Source organism: Ictalurus furcatus, chromosome 1 (genome assembly GCF_023375685.1).
Source record: "Ictalurus furcatus strain D&B chromosome 1, Billie_1.0, whole genome shotgun sequence".
NCBI classification, from domain to species: Eukaryota; Metazoa; Chordata; class Actinopteri; order Siluriformes; family Ictaluridae; genus Ictalurus; species Ictalurus furcatus.
In genome coordinates, this window is record NC_071255.1 from 15,239,562 (window position 1) to 15,265,652 (window position 26,091).

A 26,091-nucleotide genomic window follows, 5' to 3' on the forward strand; every position below is an offset into this window, starting at 1 on the left:
AGTTCATTATGCTTTTAAATGCTGCGTCAGAAAGTCAAATATATTATTATATTAGTCTAAAGTGTCTAATAAAACACATTAGAAAAGTGAAAAGTGTTATGGGCACTCTCCTCCAACTCGTTTGTTTTTGTTGTTGTGTTTAGCGCTGCTCTGCGGTCGGACGGCCACGGTGTGGTGTGGACAGCGCATGCGCAAACATCATGTTTCCCGCCGGCCGGCAGGTGCGGGACGCGGTGCATTGTTGTAAGATTTCCCGCCAATATTGCACTCGTCCCGGCCTCCTGGAGCGCGAGGACACCGCGAGCCAGTCTGAACTAGCAGTGGCCGGAGTCATTAATGATGACTGTAAAGGCGTGTGAGCCAGAGAAAGGAGGAGCAGAGAAAATACTGACTGAAGTTGTGCTGCCCGGATGTGAATTATGGCAGGAAGTTTGGGGTTCTGACTACCTTTAATCCCCTCCATAAAAATAAAAAAAAGTAAAAGCAAAAAATTGGGGACAACGTTCTTCTAAATACACTAAATTTTCTATTAAATGAAAAAAACATGGTTCCCTAGCCAAGTCAGAAAACACCTGTTACCTAGGTTACAGATTCTGACACCCCTACTTTCTGATGACCATACCATTTCATAACTGACAAAACAATTATATCCTATAGACACAAACATTATTTGTGTGTTAAATAACCTTCTGGTAGTCTTAGTCTTGCCGTTTAAATGGGACTTAGGCTATATAATTTTGTCTAAGATATAATATGTGATAGAATCACGTGTCACTGTAGCCTGTCACTGTAGCCTGTAAGTAATTGTCACAATGAATGTAAAGACTCCTTGTATTGTTTCATATCTGAGACTATTCAGTTTTAATTATATGTATATTTAATGGTGGTCTATTAAAACCTGCACATTTTACAATATGGACAGATATTACACAGGGTGGCTCTTTAAGTGTTGTTCTTGGCAAATCTGTTTCTTATATACTTTAAAGTTGGTTTAATTTGATATGTACAATAACGACATGACAGATTTACTGGGAGAAGTTGCCAAGGAAATCTGTCCTAGATGTAAAAGTCAGTGATCATTAACACATGGTCATCTTTCCACATTTTCCCTTTCACTTGTTCTCACACACACACACAAACACACACAAACACACACACAAAAGCATACATCTTTTTGCTTTTTACATTGACCTGAGGCACCTCCCTGCTACAATAGTCTCATTCATATAATAAAAAGTCAGTTGTTGATTTTCTCTACTTTGATTTAGCCTCTTCAGATTTAGAGAGACGTGGTGTCATTTTCTCTTTTTTGATCTTGTGTTCCCTTTTACACAAGAGCTCAAGAGTCTGACGGGTGCAGCACTGGTGGCTGGTTTGCAGACCCAGAGCAAATGTAGAGACTTCGTGTTTCTGTATGAAGAGGCAGTGCAGATCAGGGTGGCCAGCTTTGATTCTCCTATTCCTCACACCTGAATGTGCATTAGTACTTGTTTATGCTGTGACTCAAAGTCCTCTGGGACAGTGTCTGTAAAAAGACAGATATAAATATTTTATAAGTATTCAGCCCTCCTGTAAAGCACCCATAATCCTTATTCGAATATTATTTCATCAGTAAAGATGATTCTTTTGATTCTACTTCTCAGTCACTGCAAATCATTACATAAAAAATGGCATTGCACGATTCACCGGCTGTTTATCTGAGAGTGTTAAAAGTGGGGTACCATTGCATCTGTAGCGTAAGTTGGACCAGATGATGTTCTCTTGAGAAAAGCAGAAAACTCCAAGCCGACCTCCTCTCATAGTTGTGTCAACTATTACATCAGAGTCAGCCACCAAGTCCATTCCCTCATACAGTTTTACTCTGCCATGCACACAAACATACTTCAGTTAATATCATGCTTACTATATTTCACTAACAAATCTGGACTTCATCTTGAGTTCTACAACAAACTTCTTGGTTTGATACTGATAACAATGCTAATAATAATAATAATAATAATAATAATAATAATAATGACAGTTTACAAAGTGCTTTCCAGACCAATACACACAGAAAAGAGAGAAAACCACATACAACAGATTATTTAATGTAATCAAGCAGACAATAAACAGCTAATAAGACAATATCTGAATAATTTCAAAATCCCCCACCAAATAAATAAATAAAAAAAACCCAAAAAACACATGATACATGATAAATGATGTACTATAAGGTATTAGTTGACAGTGGCATGTAACAGATTTTGTTACTACAAAAGCAACTAACTGGTCGTTATAAACTATTTTAAACATTATGACGTTATAAACATTTTACATAATTTTTCCATAAAATGTTTACATGTATTATTATTTATTTATTTAAAAAAATCTCTGAATGTACAGTGACCATTGTTGAGTCTTTGTTAGCCAAACCTTAGCATTGGCTATACTGTATATTGTTTCATATATATTGTAAAAATGTGAAATACTATGATAAAATTTTTTTTCCAAAATTGTCCATGCCTAATACCCAGTAATTACTGAGTAATAACAAATTTATATCAGAAATTACTCATTAATTAGATAATACTAAATACTAGTGGCATTAGACAGTATAGGTATAGAGGTAGTATAAGAATAAGTCAATGAAAAGTGCCTGACAGTTATTGCAGTATGGCATATCTATGCTAGGGTTTGGTGAGAGAAAAGCCATTGGTGCTTAAGGACAGGAGAGAAGAGTCCTGTAGGAGTTTGGAGGATGACGTGATGTTTTAGCGACGCTGGACTGAAGTGCAGTATAGTGTGTTTGTGTGTGTGTGTGTGTGTGTGTGTGTGTGTGTGTGTGTGTGTGTGTGTGTTTAGTTCTATTCACCACTCTAACTGAATACAAAGCAGGTGTTTCTCTGTGTGCCTGAAAGAGCTTGGAATTTCACAGAGAACTGGCTATATACACACAGTAGTCTGACAGAGCTACCCCCCACTCCTACACCCCCAACTGCTGTAAGTAGTACTAGAAAGGAGTGTGACAACTTCTCGAAATCTAAATCCAAATCCCAGCCCTTTCATGTTTTTGGCTTTAAATGTAATCAAATTGTTTGAAGTTGGTTAGAAAGTACCATTGCATGCATTAATATATATCTTAATTATTATTCTCCTACGTCAGGTTTGGCAAACTGTTATTTTCTGAAACACTTGTACTTGGTCACACTTTGTGAGCTCGAATGAAAACTATATGACATATCCTGTATATGTATATAATACATTGAATCACACATGGTCCTTGTTCTGTGTCCTCCCTTTTCCTCACTGTCTCTACAGCCTGTCCACTACAGTAGTTTCCGTTGGATCTGCATATCAACAGGCACCAAGGAAATTCTTGCCAAGGATTTCATTGGCATGGCAACCACAACAATGGAAGGCCAGGAGGCCCAACCACTCAGTAAAGTCACAGAGGTTTTGGAGGGCTAAAGCTTTAGGAAAAAGGGGGGAGTGGAACAAAAAAAATACAAAGACAAGCATCCAGACCCCCATCTTCCTGCCCACCAATGAGGATTTTGTGCACCTCAAGTTGGGATCAATGCATCTATTAACTGTATACAGAAGGGCGCCCTCTAATGTTTAAAGAAATGTTTTATAGAAAGTGAGGTAATGACAAAATATTTCTGTACACTGAAGTACAAAATAGTAGGATTAAGACCCGGTATTGTAGTTAAGATAAGCAATTTTACAACATGGACAAATTGCAATGAAAATTTAGGTCATGCTTTTTCTATTGGGTGCTGGTCTTTACCATTACCAGCTTTACACACACTCACCTGATGTAGCCAACCTGGGGCCGGTGACTGAGCTGCCAGCGATAGGAGGTTTTGTCTTTCCAGCCGACGTTGCGTGGGTCTTTCCACAATAACTTCGCCTCACCTTCTGTGTCTCCAGTGTGCCATAAAGCATTACGGAGATATTCGCCAGGCCCTGTAGTGGACTTTACTGCCTATAGAGGGAGCCAGAAATCCAAGTATAAGCCCTTTCCTACATAATATGAGGTTACATGGTTCTCTATAATGGGGTCTCTAATCTACAAACACAATACAACATATTGATAATACAGAAACACATGGGAGATGCTTGTTAGGTAAAATAAATAAAGTTATTTCAATTAAACACTTCCAAACCAATAAAGTTGTGCTCAGCTGAATGGAATTTGACGTATAGCTACCTTGAGCTGGAGGCCAGGCTCAGCCATGGCTCTAAATGGCACAGATTGCCAGTATGTCTGCTCTGTCTGCTTCCACATCACTACGTAAAAGCTGGATGAATCCTGGTAGCCGAAGATGAAGCCAGCATAGTCATCATCAGTCACTGTGTTTACATGGAAAGTGCCTTCAAAGTCCACACCGTTAAATGCTGTATAGCCTGCAAATGAAAGGGAGGAGGGTTAGAACAGACAGAGGATGACAGAGTGCTGAAATGCCTAACCTGGTTAAACTCACATTTACAAGTGCATGATTGTGACTAATTCTATCAGCACTACCAATGTTAGCAATCAACTGGTGTCTAAATGCTGAGTTTTTGAAAAGGGACCTACCGACTGCTAATCCAGGGTCGCTGTTCATCGTCTGAACGATCTCCATACCCTGAAATGTCAATAATCAACATAGATTTTTTTTTCACATTAGCAACTATCTGAGTATTCTTTACTAATGTGAAATTAATACAGTTAATTCATGTACATTGCAAGTCCATGTGCTTTTGCAAACTAGTTAAAATGCTTTGGTTCAAATTTGCATTATGCAAATTCTATTGCTAGTTTCAAGTTAATCAACGTTACAGGTCTTGGTTGAATTAACTATGTATTTTGCATGTCAAATAAGTCAAATACAAATAAGTGTATTATTCTCCATGAAATTAGCTCAGTACAAGAGTTCTATAGAACTTATCATTTCCCAGGCTGACCTGGTTAAGCACCACCCAGTTAGGATCAATTTGGGCATCACCCTCAGGGTCCAGTATGACAGTCTGATAGGCTCTGAAGTCTGTAAGCGTGACCTCAGAACTCTCTGGACACACGTCAATCAAATCCAGTACTGCATCATTGTCAAAGTCATTCTCACACACGTCTCCAACACCATTACCTGGGGAGATGGGGTGAAAGAAACCCAAAATCTTGACTGGGTTAAATGGGCATGGACTTGTATATTAATATTTTAATGAGAGTGCAAAATACAAAAAAAAAAGATTTATAACATTCTATTTTACTTTGTTTGTTGCAAAAATTAGTTAATGTTTAATGCTATTGACATTCCGCTGAATATATGTGATACATTTTACACCAAAATATTGCTTTAAGTTTTAAAATAAATAAAGAATGGACGTTATCAACCAGAGAAATATCTGATTTGAACTGTATAATTTAAAGGTTTCAATTTGTAATCTTATCCCTGGTCATAAACAGGTAATTAAGTGTTTCTTTTTTTGGCAAGACTAAGTGTGTTTCTCAGCTCTGTAGATGTATACAGGTAAAAAAAAATTGATTATGCTTGCTATGTAGTTAAAGATCGAGAGTAGCAGCAGCACAGAAAACAGGCTCTCTGGAATGTTAAGCTGTGATGATCATGATCCTAACACCAGTGCAAATAACCAAGAGATGAGTTCATTACCATCTGAGTCTTTCTGGTTGGGATTGGGAATAAGCCGACAGTTATCAGGACCGAGACCTTCCGCAGTCTCAGTGTCAGGAATTCCATCATTGTCATCATCATCATCACAGTCGTCTCCGATACCATCATTATCCGAGTCAAGTTGAGAGCTGTTGGGGATGTCGGGGCAGTTGTCTCGACTGTCTTGGTGCCCATCCCCATCACTGTCCAAACAACCATACAAGCTTAAATCAGATTTACAATAGGAATGTAACCAAATATGAATACATTATGAGGAAAGTATCATATGGCATCTGGTTGAGATTAGAGACATGCATCTGTACTGGGACCCTGCAGAAAGCAACAAAAATGTCACACAAGCAGAAAGTTTTTTTCTTTCATATATGTTAGAGGTCAGACATGAAGCTTACAGGAAAAAAAAGACCACATTAAGTAATGTGACCATTACCAATGCATTTACAGCATTCATTCATTCATTAATATTTAATAACTGCCTGGTTAGGGTGGTTTAAATTAGGCTACTACATTGTTTAAGACTATATTTTGGGGAAATAGAACCAACTAAATTTGTTAGAAAATGTAGCAGGCAGGTTCAAACAAAAATAATAACTGTGCAGGCCAGATTTTTAAAAACTACCACCAACAAAAACAACAACAACAACAACAAAACAGCTATACAGCTAATGGTATTTTGTTATACCCCTAATATGCAAGGCAATTATCATAGTTTTTGAATTGTGAAAAAAAGAAAAGAAAATGCACTGTATTTCACAAATTATCCACCAAAAAAGATACAAATAAAATGTGAATGCAACATACCAAAATATTGATCAAAATCAACAGACAAATAGTTTGAAAATAAAATTTGCCATATCCTCAGCTTCCAGACCTGATATGAAGACGTGTAAGACGGTATGTATAAATATGGCAGATTTATTTATTTTTTTGATAAAAAGGTCAAGAACAATGGGCAAAGAAGCTTGGCCAAGCAATCTGACAGTTATAATAGAGATACACTCACCGAGCACTTTATTAGGAGCACTATATTAATACTGGGTAGTGCTCTCTTTGCTCTTAGCCCAGCCTCAAATCTTCGTAGCATAAATTCCACAAGATGTTGGAAACATTCTTTTGAGAGTCTGGTCCATGTTGACATGATTGCATTAAGCAATTCCTGCAGGTTTTTCAGGTGCACTTTCATGCAGCGAATCTCCCGTTCTAACACATCCCAAATGTGTTCTATTGGATTCAGATCCAGTGACTGGGAAGGCCGCTAAAGAACACTGAACTCGTTATTATGTTCATGAAACCAGTTTGAGATGACTTTTGCTTTGTGACATGATGCATTATCATGCTGGAAGTAGCCATTAGAAGATGATAAATTGTGGCCATGAAGGGATTCACATGGTCAGCAACAATACTCAAACAGGCTGTGGCATTCAAGCAATGATTAATTAGTATTAACTGGCACAAAGTGTGCCCAGAAAGCATTCCCCACACCATTACACCACCTCCACCAGCCTGGACTGTTTACACAAGGCAGGTTGGGTCCATGGATTCATGCTCTTAGCACCAAATTCTAAACCTACTATCTGTGTACTTCAGCATAAATTGGGATTCATCAGAGCAGGCCACGCTTTTCCAGTCGTCCAGGTTTGGTGAGCCTGTACCCACTGCAGCCTCAGATATCTGTTCTTTGCTGACAGAAGTGGACCCCGACATAATCTTGCGCTGTTGTAGCCCATCTGCCTCAAAGTTCGATGTGTTGTGCATTCTGAGATACTTTTACTGTCGCCTTTCTGTCGCCTGGGTTACTGTCGCCTTTCTGTCAGCTCAAACCAGTCTGGCCATTCACCATTGACCTCCCTCATCAACAAGGTGTTTACAACCACAGAACTGCTTCTCACTGGATGTTCTTTCTTTATCGAACCATTCTGCGTAAACTCTAAAGACTGCTGTGTTTAAAGTCCCAGGAGATCAGCAGTTATATATGAGAAATACTCAAACCAACCCGTCTGGTATCAACAATCATGTCACGGTCAAAATTACTGAGATCACATTTTTGATGTTTGATGGTTGATGTGAACATTACCGGAAGCTGCTGGCCCATATCTGCATGATTTTATACATTGCACTGCTGCTGATTGGATTGGCTAATTAGATATTTGCATGAATGAGTAGGTGTACAGGTGTTCCTAATAAAGTGCTCAGTGAGTGTAGATGAGAACAGATACAAAAGAGGTTGGAAGTAGTTATAAAGTTGCAAATCATGGGCATAAATATTATCAGAACTTATTTATACAACATTAAAAAAGGAGAATCTAACTTTTGAGAGGATTTTACTATTTCTACTTTTAATATTAATCATGGCTGACTCTGCACTCTGACCCCAACTAACTAACAAGCTTGGACATGCGAATTTCAATGTGCTATAAAAATATATGTAATAAATAAATGTTGCTTCTTTGAACACTATTACCATCAAAGCACGTTACAGAAATATGTGACAATCAGCACAGCAGGTAAAAAGTTTGAGGCCTAGGTGGCGCCACAGTAATACATAATGTTCATACATTGCACATGAATAAAAGTGTGTGTGTGTGTGTGTGTGTGTGTGTGTGTGTTTAAACTTACAAGTCCTGATTGGTGTCACACACATCTCCTACCAGGTCATTGTCTATGTCAGTCTGCAAGGATATAAGTAGCATTATGTTAGAATTTTCTTAGCACTTGAATTGGACTCAAATTACAAATAGCGAATAATTCCAGCAAGTGAAGATCATTCACTAATGAAAAACTAAAACAAGTCCTTAAAAAGTTAAAATTCTAGTTGTTTTTCTTTCATGTAAAGGTCAAATGCATACAAAGCGGTTCCTGTCAACTTATGCACAGCAAAAAAACAGATGGACATGGAAAAATTCTAAGTTTTGGATCATGATGCAATCTGTTTGGTACAAACAAACCAAACATTACTCACCCAGTGCATACAAGACCACTTCCATTTTTATAGTCCAACAAAGAACTAAACTAGTCCTGCGATGGCATTTTTAATTGCTTAAACTGAGACATTAGACCTTAGGCTGGTGCTTTGTAAACTGTGAGGACCTGCATGGGATTGTTCATCTCAGGACAACTGTCACAGGCATCTCCAACTCCATCTTGATCCCGGTCTGTCTGCATGGGGTTCGGCACTTTGGGACAGTTATCCAGCACATTTTGAACACCTGCAATGCAATGCAATGCATGCAGACACACACATCAGATACGCAGTCTCAAACACATTACAGCTGAACAACAGGTGTAGATACAAAAGTAGTGTGAATAATTTCTTGAAAACTAATCATATATGTTTACTTTGATCTAAAAACTAATATTATCCACTACCTTGACCTAAACTACAAATGTAACATAAAGGAATAAAAATTGTACTTATTACTTTTAAAAAAGGAAACAAATACTTTTCTTTAAGCATATTCTATATTAGGTCAATAAAAACAGCCCTTGTAAACATTTTTTTTTAATATTCCTTATTTAAAGACATTTGGCCCTAGATGATGAAAAACACAAGATCAAGCACAAATAATGTCTTGTTAATAGGGAATGAAAGGAAAAATCCACCATGAATTACTTACATATTAATTTTAATAATGAACCTTTTCTTCAGTGGCGTCATTATTTTGTAATGTAATTTGACTGTTTTAGTTTAAACTTTAATTACTGCCATGTTGAAATATTTTTTACTTTGATTAAAAGTTTCCTACATTACCCACATTGCCATTCAACTACCTGCTGATACTGGTGCCTGTGGGAATTAGCACTCCCTTCAACTCTAAGCAATGTATTTTAGTCCTTTAGTCTGTCCAGCTCTCTTACCTCCTCATCTTTACATTCTGCTCAAACAGATCAGGTTCCAAAGCTTCAAATTTCATGCTAATATAATCAACACTATCATACTCATCATCCTGGAGATCACTAACTAGCTGAACCAAGTCTCTGCTGTAGCTTAACTGCATCATATAACTTTGAGTGAACAGGAACTGTGAGTTTAACATTTAAAAATTGCTAATTTCTCAGAGAAACAACAAAAATACACCAACAGCAAATAAGCACCAGAATCCCTAAGCACATCATATATATTTGTAACATACATAATGTAAACATATTTAACAGATGTGGGAATGTGTTTCATGGTGGTGTTTTCCTTTAATTGAGGAGAGATGTCTGAAACACAGGAATTGTACTGACCGTCTCCATCAATATCTTGGTCACAAGCATCGCCCTCTCCATTGTTGTCTGTGTCTTTCTGGTCAATGTTGGGCACATTGGGACAGTTGTCACATGCATCACCAAAGGAGTCTGTATCTGAGTTTTGTTGGTCTTTATTAGGTACCAGCCGGCAGTTGTCCTAAAATAAGGTGATTAGGGGAAAAAAAAATTATGCATAACCTATGCATGGACTCGTTACACTGTATTTCACACAGTCAGTAATTAAACTTGGCATAGATAAATGTGGAGGCGTTTCAATGACAGAATAGTCATATAATAAGCTCCATCGTTATACCTCCACATTCTTAATGCCATCCCCATCAGCATCCTCATCACACTGGTCACCTATGCCATCATTATCTGCATCTTCCTGGCCTGAGTTTGGTGTGTGTATACAGTTATCCTGTACAAGAATGATAATGAACATAACAAAAACAGACACATAAATAGGTGAGAAATTAACAAGACAGATGTTGTGAAATATATGAGAACTTATATGTTGTGTTCTATGTATTATGACAAAGTATGAACTGTTTAAAAATGTTACAATGAATCCTTTATGGTTAATAAAAAAGGTGAACAAATGCTAAATACATAAAAACAAATCGTTAGAATAAGAGCTGTACACTCCTGGGCAAAAAAAAGGCCCAAGCCCAAAATGGCAAAATATTAAGCTTTTAATGGTCTTAACAATCATTGATCAGGAAAGTAGCAAGAATTAAACAAATAAATAAAGTAACTTAGTATGGGATAGCTTTCCCCTTTGATTTCTTTAAATGTTTAAGCCTTGTAGGTAAATTTGTGGACAGCTTTTTATTTTTAATTTATTTTACTTTTATTTTATTTTATTTATTTTTTTAATTAATTTTTAATTTTGTACACCCAGACATGTGCTACTTTGAATTTTACATCAAGCATCTTAATCATTATCATGATTTTACCTCTGCGTATAAGAAGACTATATAAGTGAATTTCCCTGTTTCTAGCTTTCCCCCAAATATTCACAGGAGGTCTCAGGAGTGCATTTATTTAATTCTTGCTAATTTCCTGACCAATGATTTGTTGTTAAGACCATTAAAAGCTTAATATTTTGCCATTTTGTGCTTGGCCCATTTTTGTTTTTTGCCTAGGAGTGTACATTAGGTTTGTTGGTGTGTTGTAGCATAAATTGAATTAAACACTGAGAAAAAAGTGTAATTAATCCCCATTAATGTTATAAAGAATTATAATCCATAATTTGAACACAGAAATCAAATGTAAGACGTTTAAATTGACTACAGTTTCCATGAGCACAAGGACACAAAACATATTTAGATGGACCTATGTATACTACAAATTTTTATTTGTAATAGGACAGGATAAGTTGTATGTTTATTGTTTATATGATTGTATGCTCCTCTTAGACAGTTTCTATGCTATCTAATCTAAGACCATTGTTGTTTTTGTTAACTATTAAAAGCTTAAGAACATTAAAAGCTTAATATTTTGCCATTTTCTGCTTGGTCCATTTGGTCCCAGGAGTGTATACCAACTAACTATCCTCTGAGGTAAGTGGATGGTTGGGTCATCCTTGCAAATTGCTACACTTGCAAGCCAGAAGGAAACTAAATCGGCAACTTGCTATAATACATCACCAAAATGTTTAACTATGACGATTTTAAGACCCATGCACTCTTTTACTTTTAGCTGCAAATATGAGAAATTCAAATATATAGATAAAAAAAAATAATAATATACTGTAGTACAGGCTATGTGATGACTTCAAACCTGTTTGCAGTGCTTGTTATTGTCCATGCAGGGCAGAGCACGGTCAGGGTAGCCATCAATATCTGTGTCTATACCACATGTGTTTCCATTACCAGCCCAGCCAACATTACACTGAAAAACACAGAACAGAAATAAGACATAATAATAGTATACACACATTCTCAATCATACCATACATTCAACACAAAGTCCAAGTAAACACAATGTTTACGAGTAGGCACAATGTTCAGAGAATAAGGCCTCATTTGAAACAGATGTGATACTTTTATCTGTTTCCAAGGTTAAAGTGATTTTAGTTGTTAGCATACCGCGCAGGATACGTCCCCGTTCCTCTCAATGATACAGTGAGCATGGGAGTGACATGGGTTAAAGTCAAGTGTAGCACAGGACTTCCGAGGAAAGCAGCCTGCCGTCTGATTTCCCACATATCCAGCTTTGCACTGCCCACATTTAAATGACCCCTGAGAGAAAATGAGGAAGAGAGAGTGTGTGAAAGTGAATTGGAAGTCTCTTGGCATTTCACTGTATTCCAACTGACTTCACCAAAGCTTCCCATGCATTATTAGGAAATTGGACTGCTGAGGTCTAAATAAGAGCCTTAATACTTACAATGGTGTTTATGCAGACAGAATTGGCTGTGCATGCATTGGCAACTTCCACACATTCATCTATGTCTAGACATTCCTGTGAAGGAAAAACCCATCAGAGAAAAGAGCAGTGTAACAGCTATCACTTAAGTGCAATATCATCTATGTATATCTAAATAACAAGGGTTTGTTTTTGTTTTTACCCCATTTTTAGTTATTGTCAGTTCCTAGTTCTCCCTATTGCATGACAACTGCTAGGAGGGAGAAGTCTAACATGGTGAAGCCACCAGGTTTTTTCAAACTGCTACTGACACAGTGTCAGTAACTGCCCTTTTCCATATACATGAGCTCAAAAATCTCTATGATTAGCAAATATTGTACGGATTGACAGGAAAGTAATGACCTTCCTCCCTCCCAGACAGCAGGGCAAATTATGCTTTCTTTGACCCCCTTGGATGGTTGTAGCAGCATCAGAATTCAAATTGACAATCTCCCTATGATAGAATACTTTTCTGCCACTCTGGAGCCCAAGCCTTATCTGACAATCTGGAGCCCAAGATTATGTAATTATGTGAGTTATGTATTATGTGAGTAGGGTTGCCACTTTTTCAACATGCTAAAACCTGACACCCTATGCCCTAACACTCAAGCTCAAAATTCCGTTAGACACACCGCTAATGTTTCTTCCAACTATAATTTGCATTTGACTATGCCACTATCATCTGTGTCTTGTTCTTCTAAACAATTTCATAGAATTCAGCACACAAGAATCCAACATTATATCGAATGCAGATTTCTTCCCTGACAAGACTTTTTTTTCTTTTCGGTTCTTTTTGGTGATTTCTTCCTTCCTGCATTTTTGCACTTCTTCTGCATATTTTAGACAGGGACTGTGACTTGTAGCAGCTCTCTGTATAATTGGCTGTTGCTTTAAAATAAACACCAATTATGTGAAATGGCACAATTGGCATAATAACGTTCAGTATGACAAAAGAACCGACCGATTTTATTGCTTGTTTTTTCATACTGGACACCATCCTGAAAACCACATGGTTGGCAACCCTATTGTATATATAAGTGTGATTGTGTGTCTTCGTGAGCACCTGTTTGTGATTCTTGGCGTATTCTAGACCAACCCCTAAGATTGGTTTCCCCCAATATCCAGGAGGGCAAGGCTCACATCTGAAGCCCTTCACTGTGTTTACACATGCAGTTGGAGAGTAGCAGGGCTGAGCCAGTGAACACTGAGAGAAAGGCAGAAACAAAACACCAGCATATGCATGCCTTGTATTTTTATATTCCAATGTTTGTATTTATTATAACAACAGACTCACTTCATCAATGTCTTGACAGTGGGTTCCATTGCCGGTCATTCCTTCGGGACAGGGCCCACAGCGGTATCCTGGGAACTCAGAAGACTCCATGCAGGGAACACCCTTAAAGCAGGGGTTGGGCTGACAGCGGGAGCGAGGCTCATGGAACCCTATATGGCACATCACACAAAAAAAACATGTAATGCAAACCATTCAACATTTTTTTCCCTGATTGATTAACTTTGCCATTTTTGGTTGATTTAAAATGGTACATTTATTGGCATGTTATATTACTGCAAGCAGCACTCACTAAAATAGATGGTAACATGGTTACCACTTCAGAATTAAAATGTCCTCACATTTATCTGTCTACCATTCACACGGATAGCACCATGACAGTTACAGGCTAATTAACATAAGAGCTATTGCAGTATTAGGGGTAGACTTTTAGAGCAACTGCTGAAGATTGCAATTATCTCATCGTAGTCTAGCCACTCGAGAAACGCACTTTTCTTTTTAAATGTAAGATCAGACTACTTCTCTACCTACACTCCTGGTGTTGAAAATCTAGCTTCATGCAATTTCTAATATGTTATTTTTTTCCCCACTGAAAGATGGTACAGATAAAAGTAAAAAGATACCAGTGAAAATAAGTTTCCATGTTATAAACTAGTTTTAGTTTAGTGCTTTATAAATGGACTTTTCCCAGTCACTCGATTCAGAACAGAGAGTTGGTTCCTCGGAGGAGAAGACTTACCGCACACTTGGCACTCCAGTATGGTATTCCTAATGAGAGACATCTCCTTCACCTACAGTAGTCAGACAGATATGCAGATCCACAGACACAACCAAAACACAGAAAAAATAACAAACATTTATCATGATCCATTCTTAAATACACACACACACACACACACACACACACACACACCTGTTCTCTGATATCTTGTCGAAGCTCACCCAGGATCTGATTAAAGATAATGAGTTGTCCAATCAGAACTTTGGTGTGATCACCTGTGACCAACAAACATAATTCTTTATTATATGCACCAACAAATACAGATGTTCTATAGTTGGTTTATAGCACTCACCGAGAATGGAGGTCACTTCTCCATTTACTGTGAATTGAAGCAAAGACAGAGATGCAAATTTATAAAAACAGAATACTCCTAGAATTCACTACAGACATTCAGTAATACTCAGAGACTATCTTAGAATACACTGACATCGTTAAAATCAATATTATTGTACATTTTATTGTCCAGCTGAGCATCTGATGGTGTGTTACCTATATTGTATGAGGAGGAGTCACCCTGAAAAGGGCAGTCAGTGAGAGCACCTGCATTAGCTACAGTCCCCCCAAGAGCTAGTTTTAGGCTCTCCACTGATCCCTGTAACCAAACACAAACATTCTCAAACAAATAATAATATCCCTAATTTACTCACTCAAGTTTCCCTTCTCCTACAGCTTCAATTCAAAATAGAAATGTGGGCCAAATTAAGTAACTTTAACGAACCACTGTACATGACCACAACACTTCTGCTGATCATCATGTTTTTATATGTGCTATGAGAGATCAAGTAAAATGGTATCTGAGCAAAGCTATTATACCTGAAGCCGAGCATATGCCTTGTAGCCATTTCTTATCTCCACCAACTCTGCCTCCGCAGGCAGGGCGACCAATGGAGGCAAGCGCTGGGCAGAGTCAGCCAGGCGGCAATTGACATAAAGCTCAAGGCTGAGGTTTTCTCTTTGCAGACCTCCTATGCGGAGGATGATGGACTGAGCACGCCCGTCCGCCAAATTAGAACTTTGCAGATTTACTGTGTGCAGCTTGCCGTCCTCACGAACATACCGCACAAGAGCTGTCAGAACAGTAATGTTGTTATTACAAACTTTATTAAACATTGATATTAACAATTATAAAGTGGACAGTAATAGTTCAAAGATTATAGTGTATTCAACACACTAATTATGTTATTAAAGGTAATTTATGTAATGCAATGGGGCCTCTGAAGAAGGTAAAAGAACATAAGTGTGTGTATGTTTGTATGTGTATAGTAACAGAGTATAAAGTCTTTCATTTGACGCTCATAAAGATAATATTACTAGGATAATCTTCTTTCATCTCAGAAATATTGCTAAGATAAGAAATATAATGTCACTACATGATGCAGAAATATTAGTTCATGCTTTCGGCACCTCTAGGCTGTATTACTGTAATGTCTTACTGTCTGGATGTTCCAGTAGGTGCATAAACAAACTCCAGTTAGTCCAGAATGCAGCTGCAAGAGTCCTAACTAGAACCAGAAAGTATGACCACGTCACACTGCATTGGCTCCCAGTAAAATCTCGCACTGATTATAAAATACTACTATTGACCTATAAAGCACTGAATGGTCTCGCGCCACAGTACCTACGCGACCTTTTGGTTTTCTATGATCCGCCACGCCTACATAGATCAAAAGGTGCAGGCTATTTGACGGTACCTCGAATAGTGAAGGCTACAGCAGGGGGAAGAGCTTTCTCTTACAAAATCCCACAGTTATGGAACAGCCTTCCAATCAGTGTTCGGGTCTCAGACACAGTCTCAGTGTTTAAGTCCAGGCTGAAAACATATTTGCTTACTCAAGCTTACCATGAGTAGACTTTCTGTTACGCAAAATACAGTCTTATACATTACATTTATTCATTTAGCAGGATAGTAAGCATACCTAACAATCTCTTCCTCTCTTTACCTCTCTCTGCCTCCCTCCTTCTGTCGAGCTACACATGATATTATGGATATGCCAGTGATCCTGACCCTTTCTGCTCTCTGGACCTGCCTGATCCATCCTGATGCCCTACCTCTGGTTGGAGCTCTCACCAACTGGATGCTACATTCTGCTACTGAGGACGACCCCAATCAATGCAGCCTGGAGATTGCTGAGGATGGTGCTTCTTGAAGTACCATGGAAATGGTTTTGGACCTCAATTCCACATGAACAGTTGCGCTATGGTGCTGGAACTATGGTTGCTGCTATGGCCTTAGGACTGCAATTACCACAAACAATTTTGCACTCAAGTCTCCTTTACTGAACAGTGGACTAGTTCAACGAACAAACTTGATATAAAAACCATAATGAACTTTCTTTTACTTTCACACTATCCGTTGTTACCAAGATGTGGATGGGTTCCCTTTTGAGTCTGTTTCCTCTCAAGGTTTCTCCCTCATATCATTTTAGAGAGTTTTTCCGTTCCACCATCACCACTGGCTTGCTTAAATTCACACACTTAAAATCTGTATCCTGTGTTTATGTTTCTGTAAAGCTGCTTTGAGACAATGTCCATTGTTAAAAGCACTATACAAATAAAACTTTATTTAAGTGAATTAAAAGACTACCCTCTGGTGACCTCAATATTGGGTCTTTTTTATTAGTGTAACGGTTCAAGCATTGTTCTCATAGACAGTCTTAGTAATGTATTGTTCTTGTTTCTCCGCCTTCTTGCAGCACTATACAAACAGAAGAACCCTGCTCAATACTGACCACCACATCACATTTAGATTTACTCTTATGTCTATAAGTACCTTTGTTGATTTTGCCCATGATGGCAAGCTCCAAGTACTTTTTATTGTCCTGCTTATTGTAGAAGCCGAGTAGCACTCCTCCAAGTTTGGGTGGCAGGCGGAAGGTGGATACAATGTAGAGATCACTGAGAGTCTTCAGTGCTCCAGACATCTTTTCCACCGCAGCCACATTCTGCTTGACATCCTGCAGAGCCAACATGTCTATCACTGAAATACAGGAAGGATGGATTTTATTGCTTAAGAAGGCATTTTCAGCTAATACTCAATTATGATGAATGCATAGTTTCAAGGAATATTCCTGGACTTTTTCTATTTTAACCTGCATGTTTCAGTGTTTTGGAGTGTTATATATATATATATATATATATATATATATATATATATATATATATATATATATATATATATATATATATATAAAAAATTTTTTACTTTTGCTCTTTCTACTTTTGAGCCCCATATACACACTCATTTTAGATTAGAAAGTTTGTTTTCTTTTGCAAATATTGAATTGCATTTCAACAGCTCTGTATCCTGTGAAAATTTAGGATATATTATTTGCTCGTCTGGTTTGTAACTCCTTAATTCCTTGCAAAAATATTTATAAAAAATAATTAAATATGAAGGCTGTTGTGAGACTATAAGAATATAATTGCAACTTTCCATTCAAAATACAATGGTAGGTTTGACATCTAGCAAGCAGTAATACCACTCTTACAAGGTAGGGTTTTTTGGGGTTTTTTTTTGCCTGAACCACTGTCCATGAGTATGGGCCTGTTGTGTAAAGTGCAGAGGTTTTTTTTTTTGTTATTTTTTTTTATTAACCCAGAGCCTAGACATTTCCAAGCCCAATGCCCAAAGAATCTATAAACAACACATCCTCCCAATTGCAGAATAAAGTAATGAGAAAGATGGGAAAAAATTTCCTTCTGTATAGCACCATGAATATATCAGTGCACTTTTAACAACAAATGTACACACAAACATTATATACATACTATTTATCTCACCATCTCCTCTTGGGGAAACCAACTACTTTTTAACTTTATTTTATTTACAACAATATTTAGGTATTTGAAAGTGTAACTGTGCCTCCACTTTGACACAGCATTAAGCATAATCAACCATATAAGCACTAATCCGAGTATATAATCTCTGACAAGTGTCAAATTTACACCATTTTGAGACTCTCAGTGCCTTCTTAAGCAGCAGGTTAAAGACCCCTGCTGTCGTCCAATGGCTCTCCCTCTTAGTCATTTCTCACATATTGACTCACTTACTATCAAATTGTTTATACAATGGCTTGTGGTAGGCCAGCAGCGCTGCAGCCAGGACAGGGCTCTCTCTCTCTCTGGCTCTCTCTCTCTCTCTCTCTGAGTGTCTGTGTGTCTGTGAGTTTGTGTCTGTCTGAGGTAAAGACAGAAGGAAAGAATGAACCAAGGAGACAGTACTCAGGTCCAGGGTAGTGGGAAATCTCTAAACCTCTGTGTTGTCTCGCTCTGTGTTCATTCAGCCACCCTGTTATCCATCTCTTGAGAAAGATGCAAAGGACTTCAAGGGTAGATGAGATAAGATATCTAGAATATGTCAGACATATATGTGTTGAGATGCATAAAGTATTCCTGGAATGCATATGTGTACTACTAGGCTGCTACTACTACTACTACTAATAATAATAATAATACTTACCTATAAAACCTATAAAAACACATTTTGAAATGTTCTTGCTGTCTCAAAGGGTCCTATATGGAAACTTTTCGGAAAGGGAAACCCTCTGTTGTAGGCTACATCCTACAATACTTTTACAATACTTTGTGTGTAAAGAAAACAATATTGTTTCTATTATTTCATAAAGTTTATTTTGTAAGCATGACATGATTCATTCGAACAACCACAGCAAAATTGAGCTGTAATGTCTGAGGTTGTTGAGGATGCGCAATGCGTACAAAGAAAAATGGATTTTTAAAAATGTTTTTTTTTGTTCCTTTGTTTGTTTTTGCATAGTTTCATATTACAGCCTTCTGTAATGTCCGTATATACTGTGTACCCCTGATGACAGACGTGTAGATACATGTAAGTATACAGTATATCAGAGCAATTAAAAAAAAATGTAGAAAGTATTTGTCACATGCAGTCAGTTATGTTTGGTGGAGAGCTTTGTTTTTGAACAAACTTCTTAAACGTGTGAATCACTTCTTCCATTTCAATCAACATGAAAAGTCTATATTATAAATTATAAAGAAGTCCTACGTGTGCTTGTTATAGCAAGCAGCTAGACATACCTAGTAAACTGTTTTTTAAAAAATCTTTTTTAAAATAAGTCTAAAGAGAAAGGCAGTTTTTGTTTACATACAACAGAACATAAGACAGGCTGTGGGAGTAATAATTATACCTTGGTTGTCTTGTTTCTCCAGAGGTTCACACAAGCAGGAGATCTGCAACATGGTCAATACAATCCAAACTGGCAGACATCGCATTGCACCCATGATCTTGGATAAAACGAAACAAGAACAGGCTGATCTCCAGTGGGAAAAATAAATAAATAAAAAAAATAAAATGAGTTATAAAACTGAGAACTTTTCCTTATCAAACCAATGCGGATGAAGTTGTGCGTGCCGCATTCAGAGCGCGCTCCTTCCGTCCAACTGGCTCGTGAGCTCGAGAGAGAGAGAGAGCGAGAGCGAGCGAGAGAGAGAGCACCACTTAAGCGCGCGTGGCGGTGGGTGTGTATCGGGCAATTAACAGCGGTTGACTTTATGACTCACTTTACTGATTCGGTTCTTTCGAGCTATCCATATAATTGAAGCTTTTTTTGCCATCCCAAAACATGTACAGTGCTGTGAAAAAGTATTTGTCCCATCCTTATTTCTTCTTTTTTGTGTGTATATATCAAACTAAATAATTTTAGATCGTCAGACTAAATACAAACATAAAATAAAGGCAACCTGAGTAAACACAAAATCCAGTTTTTATTTATTATTGTTATTTTTTAAGGTTATCCAACATCCATCACCCTTGAAAAAAAAAACAAAAAAAAAAAACCGAGCCCCTGAAGTGACCTGTCCAAAAAAATAATAAATCACAGAAACTTTCGCGTGGACACGAGAAACTTTTCATGTGCGCACCCGAAACTTTTCACGTGCGCACGTGAAAAGTTTCTCTTGCGCACGCGTTACAGTTTCCGGTGCGTGTATAGCTCTTTTCTGATTGCGTCATTGTCACAGAGAGGATGAGATAGGGATGAGAACGTAGATCACTGATCTATAATATATCTGTAATGTACATTTTGGTTTGGAAATGTTTTTGTATCGCAGGCCAGTTTAAAATTTATCTGTATACATTCATGCACATCCATGCTCTCGGTTTCTGTATGTGTAAATGAACTATGGCAATGATGCAAACGGAAGAGAGCTATACACACACTGGAAACTGTAACGCTTGCACACACAAAAAGTTTCTGGTGCTCTCCTGAACAGTTTCTTGGGGGCACACAAAAGTCTTTGTGATTTTTATTCATTTTTTTGCACGGGTCACTTCAGGAACTCCGAAAAAAACAAATTGTCCCCTTAAACTGATAATCTGGTTGTGCCACTTTTCGCAGCAATTGCTGCAACCAAATACTTCTGATAACTGGAGATCAGTCTTTCACAGCACTGTGGTGGCATTTTGGCCTATGGACAGTCTTCTTTGCAGAAATGCTTTAGTTTCAAGGATGAACTGCCCATTTAAGGTTCTGCTACATCATCTCAATTGGTTCAAGTCAGGACTTTGACTAGTCCGCACCAAACATGAATTCATGTTTCCCTTATTTATTGCAAGTTGCCCAGGCCCTGAAGCAGCAAAGCATCCCCACACCATCACACTTCCACCACCATGCTTGACCGTAGGTATGATGTTCTTTTTGTGGAATTCAGTGTTTGGTTTATGGCAGATTTAACAGGACCGGTCTTCCAAACAGTTCCACTTTCGACTCATCAGTCCACAGAACATTCTCCAAAAAAAGATTTGAGGATAATCAAGGTGTGTTTTGGCAAAATTCAGACGAGCCTTAACGTTCTTCTGGGTTAGCAGTGGTTTTCACCTCGCAACACTTCCATGGATGTGATTCCATTTTTGCCCAGTGTCTTTCTGATAGTGGAGTCATGAACAAGAGAGGCCTGTAGTTCCTTTGATGTTGTCTTTTGTTCTCTTGTGACTTCCTGGATGAGTAGTTGCTGAGCTCTTGGAGGAATTTTGGAAGGTCAGCCACTTCTGGGAAGGTTCAGTACTGTGCTGAGTTTTTCCATTTGGAGATAATGTAGAGATAATGGCTCTCACTGTGGTTCTTTGGAGTCCCAGAGCCTTTGAAATAGCTTTGTGACCCTTCCCAGACTGATGTATTTCAATCACCTTCTTCATCATTTCTGGAATTTCTTTGCCATATTGTGTTACTGTGGAAGACCTTTGAACCAACTTCATGCTGTTGAAAAAGTTCTATTTAAATGTTGATTTGATTGAACAGGGTTTGCAGTAATCAGGCCTAAATAATTTTTACTTAGTCTAATGTGTTCGTTCAGTATTATATTATGGTGGTGATGATTTGGAGAAGAGCCCTGTTAGTGAAATGTGATTTTTAAACATGTCATCAAGGATGAAGTAAAGGACTAAACCAAAGAATATATACATCCCAAATTATGAAACATTTCCCCTACAAAAATAGTCAAATCTTGAGGATTTCAGAAATGCAATGTTTTGGGTATGTTATTTTAATGATGGCAAGAAAGCTTAGACAATTTGGAAATTGAAAAACTGTCCCAATATATCTGTATTCACCATATAAACTGTATCTCTGACAGTCAGCAGGTTAAAATAGACAATAGTGGACATTATATGGCCTTGAAGAAGTTAAAAAGAAGCTATTTAAATGAATAGTTCCTGGAGAATACAAGAAATATATTGTCTGATAATTCTGTACTCTTTTCCATTAGATGAGGAAACAAGGCATAATCTGAAGTTAAAATAAACCAGATCTTGTAATAGCACTCCAAATTAGAGTCCGTCACTTGAAAAGGAAGCTCGAAGACCTGAAAACATGGAAGTATAGTGGCCTCTAAATTCAGTTTTAATTAAATGTAAACTGTCCAGAAAATTAAATGAGATATTTGAGCTGCTGAGAAATTTGGTAAAACACAGTGCTATATTATGAATGAGTAGTTTAGCCTTTAAAAGTGTAATACTCCTTGAATTTTTTATTTTTTTTTATTTTTAACAATACATGAAAAAACTGGCCTTCTCACAAATGTAATACAACTTGCCAGATGCAGAATAACTACGATACTATACATTACATCATTGTTGTTTCTGATTATTGGGAAGCAAATCAAACTTATTTAACTACAACAACTTTTCTGGACTTCTACAGCACACTGATATAGTAGAAGGAATAAAAGAAAGGGACAGATGTTGAGGTTATGCACATAACGATCATACACATGTTCTGACACACCAGTGCTCTTTTCACTCATCCCTAGTAAAATCACTCCTGTGATTATTTGTGCTGTTCACAATTCAGTAGTCCAGTCACAAATCTCTCTGTGTAGGGCAAATAAAGGCACTGTTGAAATAAAGCAAGTACACTGGCATTTCTGAGACCTGGGAGTTGACCCCTTTATGCAAACACTTGCCCCCTAATATGACCTCAGAAACCTTTAAGAGCCCTTTTAATACACAGAGCTTTGAAACCTCTTAGCTGCAATTCACTGTACACTGTTAAACAGAATGTTGTTCTTGGAATTATAAAACCTGCAGTTTATAATAATGATTCCAAGATGGGTTTAATAAAAATTCAAAAACTTTTTAGCCAGGTTTTAGTGAGGGCAGGCTTGAAATCTCCCTCCCCTGCACTGAGAAAATGTTTATTTTTGATTACTGCTGTGTTGCCACAGCAACCGCTTTTAACAGCCTGTGCCAAGGAAATATTTCTGCTCATGCTTCATTATTGCTGGAGATTTGGAAATGAATGGCTGGTTCTTGCCCTTTTCAAACATCATTACACAATTTGAAATGGTGTCTCCTAAAAAAGCACACTATACATGAAGTAACGTGCCTGTATGTAATGGCTGGCTTGTTCTCTTTCAGAGAGAAAAATCGGAGTTTCCAGAAAAATGTTTGAATGTTTAGCTCTAGTGAGTCTAAAAGGGTGACTCACACATTTTAGTTCCTGAATTAAACTAAAAGCAGATACAAACATGACATGCATGTTCAGGCATTAAACTCAATCTTTCCTGTTCTGTCTGAATTGGAATATCTCATACAGAACAAAGATACAGAATATTTTTCCTATACAGTACATTTTCCAGATCTGTTTTTTTGGGGTCATTAAATGGTCATTAAACAGCTCCTGTTGGAGAGAGCACATAAACCTTGAGCACACACGCACACGCACACACACACACACACACACACACACATTACATCCCCCAACCCCTCCCCCCAAAAAACAAAAACAACATTAAAAAACCTTTGACTGAGCAGAAGCCATGGTGGGATTCCTGAAGCGTGCTGTAATACACAGCTGTGTGTCCATTGGGTGCAGTGGAGAGACAGACCTCAGTTTGGCAGCTCCAGTAAGATGTTTACTGGCCTTCACAAAGAGTTAGAGAAAGGATGCTCATCTGGAGTTTTTATACTGTATTGCAAATACAAAGTCTACTATAAATTCTCATATTATAATAGCTTGCCAATAAGTAGTGCACAAAACACTAAGACAAATGATGAGCCAAAGATGTTTCTCAAATAAAACTTATCACACATATGGGTCATATCAGGTGATAATCAGGTAATCACAGACCCTTGGCCATATAGCGTATATACAATACTGTGCAAAAGTCTTAGGCACCCTATTTTTTTTAGTACAAACTTTGTTATAGATTTTTATTTGATTACTTCTACATTATCGAGTCAGTACAAAAAACATGTTAGATTTCCGAACATTAGTTTTCCAGCACAAAATTAAATGTTACAGAAAAATGTTTATATGTCAGTAAAGAAAGCAGCATATTATGTACGACACACTTTTCAGACTAAAAACATAATGAAGGCTGCTGGATTTTGCTGCAAAAATAAGAAGCAAGACAGTCAAAGTCTCCAGAAGAACCGTGTCTGGTTCTGCAAGATGCTCAATAAAACTTACAGCTCATTTCCTTATAAAACTACACTAACTGTACCAGAAACTACTACTAATAATAGCAAATGGTCGTCACACCAAATATCGACTTTGCTTCATTTATTTCTGTTTACTGCTGTTTATAGTATTGAATTTCATTATTTTAGAAGACATCTTTGCCCTACAGCACTTCTTTGTATGTGCCTGACTATTGCACAGTACTGTAGATAGGACATTCCTATATAAGTTTTTTGTATATACAGATACACAGAGAAAGCTGCCAGAAAAACTCACCAACTGGGCAACGTTCGTTAGTAAACTCCTGCATCTCTAGCACCTGAGCCCCTCTCACTAAGACAAAGGAGACACTACTGTTAATGGTATTTGGGGACTTATCATAATCTGATAACCCACTAATTGAAGGCTAATAGCTCCAGCAAGCCTAGAACGATTTGTGCTTTGGCTGCCGTTATCAATCCTAACATCCTCAACAGCAGCTGTACTGCACACATGGTGACCGAACTGAATCTGATTGGCAAGCATAATAATGTCTGCCACATGTTGAGTTAACAGGGTGGCTAGCAACTTCAATGAATCAAGCTTCGTGAAAAAACATCCATGATACTAAGAAGAGGCCGTGGGGTAGAACTTTGAAATTCAATGCCTGTCCTTGGAAAGCAAACCTTAAACGTCATCTCTAAATTCATATAAATTCACATTTATATCTGGATTTTTGTAAAGCTGCTTTGTGACGATGTCCATTGTTAAAATTGCAGTATAAGGCAAATTGAATCTGTATTACCTTCAGACCCATCAAATTTAGTATTGGACAGAAACCAGCATCCCAGAACTCAGAAGTATGTTGTGTAGAAGCCTTGATTGAATGCTCTTTTGTCCAAAAGAGAACAAAAGTCTTGGGTCAGAGCAGCAATTTTGTTGGCAATGTTTTTGGCTGTAAAGCATCCCATTGCCAGGCTCTTCATGGGCATGCTCTGTGGTAAGGCTTAGTGGCTGTGAGCAATTAGATGCCTTCTAGTGGTATGGGGCATTTACTTGCTCAGCCTTAGGCTTGTATAAGGCAAATGGACCTTTGAGAGCTGTGGCAATGGGTTGTGGCACATAGATGGTTCCTTTTTTTGTTGTGCTGGTGATTATGAAACCGACACCCTCCTATCCAGGGCCAGGGTCAGGGTCACTCTTTGGCCCTGCCAGCAAAGATGCCCTAGAGAATGCAGGCTTCACAATCACAAACCCAGCACAACCAAACACACCATTTATCAGTAGAGCCTACTAGTTGGCATTTCCAAGGTCAACTCAGACCCATTTTTAGACATTGCTGATGCCAGAGTTCATTATCAGACTGCTAAGCCATTACCAGTCTGGAAGAATCTCTCTGACAAGTCTGTAGACAGTATACTCATATGATGAATGGGGAGGCTAGACAGCAGCGGATGTGAAATACTCGGAGATGAACCAGACCAGCTGGATAGAATGAGAGACAAGTGCCACTACTGAGCAACCACATAAAGTAAAAAAAAGAAAAAGAAAAGAAAATACACTCACCTTGGCTATCACAAGTTTTGGAGGACAGGTTTGCTGTAGCTCCACATGGTACATGTAGTCTGATGTGTACAGGAAAGATAGCTATATACAAGTTGTATTTAATACTGGGTCATATGTCAGTATATGACTGTTGGAAGGTCTCAGTGTGTGTGCTGGCGCAAAGTAAAGTATCCAGGTGATTCTCACCATTCTCAAATATTTCCAAGAGGAACCATGGAAGTACCCAAGAGGAGTTCCTTGTTAACTTCA

General features: G+C 37.9%; 1 protein-coding gene across 1 annotated transcript; it reads right to left on the reverse strand.

Moving 5' to 3' along the window:
- Nucleotides 1-1,215: 1,215 nt before the first annotated feature.
- thbs3a (thrombospondin 3a) lies at nucleotides 1,216-20,332 on the reverse strand. The gene is made up of 23 exons (XM_053628335.1): nucleotides 19,528-20,332; nucleotides 17,136-17,342; nucleotides 15,179-15,432; nucleotides 14,855-14,957; nucleotides 14,658-14,684; nucleotides 14,498-14,580; nucleotides 14,324-14,375; nucleotides 13,588-13,736; nucleotides 13,357-13,497; nucleotides 12,276-12,350; nucleotides 11,975-12,127; nucleotides 11,667-11,777; nucleotides 10,195-10,302; nucleotides 9,879-10,038; nucleotides 8,739-8,857; nucleotides 8,268-8,320; nucleotides 5,634-5,836; nucleotides 4,930-5,108; nucleotides 4,562-4,610; nucleotides 4,193-4,389; nucleotides 3,795-3,967; nucleotides 1,722-1,861; nucleotides 1,216-1,525 (listed from the first exon to the last, which is right to left on the reverse strand). The coding sequence occupies exons 1-23, from the start codon at nucleotides 19,619-19,621 to the stop codon at nucleotides 1,464-1,466; spliced, it is 2,892 nt and encodes a 963-aa protein (XP_053484310.1). The 5' UTR covers nucleotides 19,622-20,332; the 3' UTR covers nucleotides 1,216-1,463.
- Nucleotides 20,333-26,091: the final 5,759 nt, after the last annotated feature.

Excerpts from the sequence above, each read along its gene's own strand:
- thbs3a (XM_053628335.1), bottom strand. The coding sequence starts at position 19,621 with ATGGGTGCAATGCGATGTCTGCCAGTTTGGATTGTATTGACCATGTTG. Across the intron at positions 13,737-14,323 it reads ACTGGAGTGCCAAGTGTGCG|GGTTCCATGAGCCTCGCTCC; the intron begins GTAAGTCTTCTC and ends TGTGCCATATAG. Across the intron at positions 11,778-11,974 it reads ACGGGGACGTATCCTGCGCG|TGTAATGTTGGCTGGGCTGG; the intron begins GTATGCTAACAA and ends TGTGTTTTTCAG.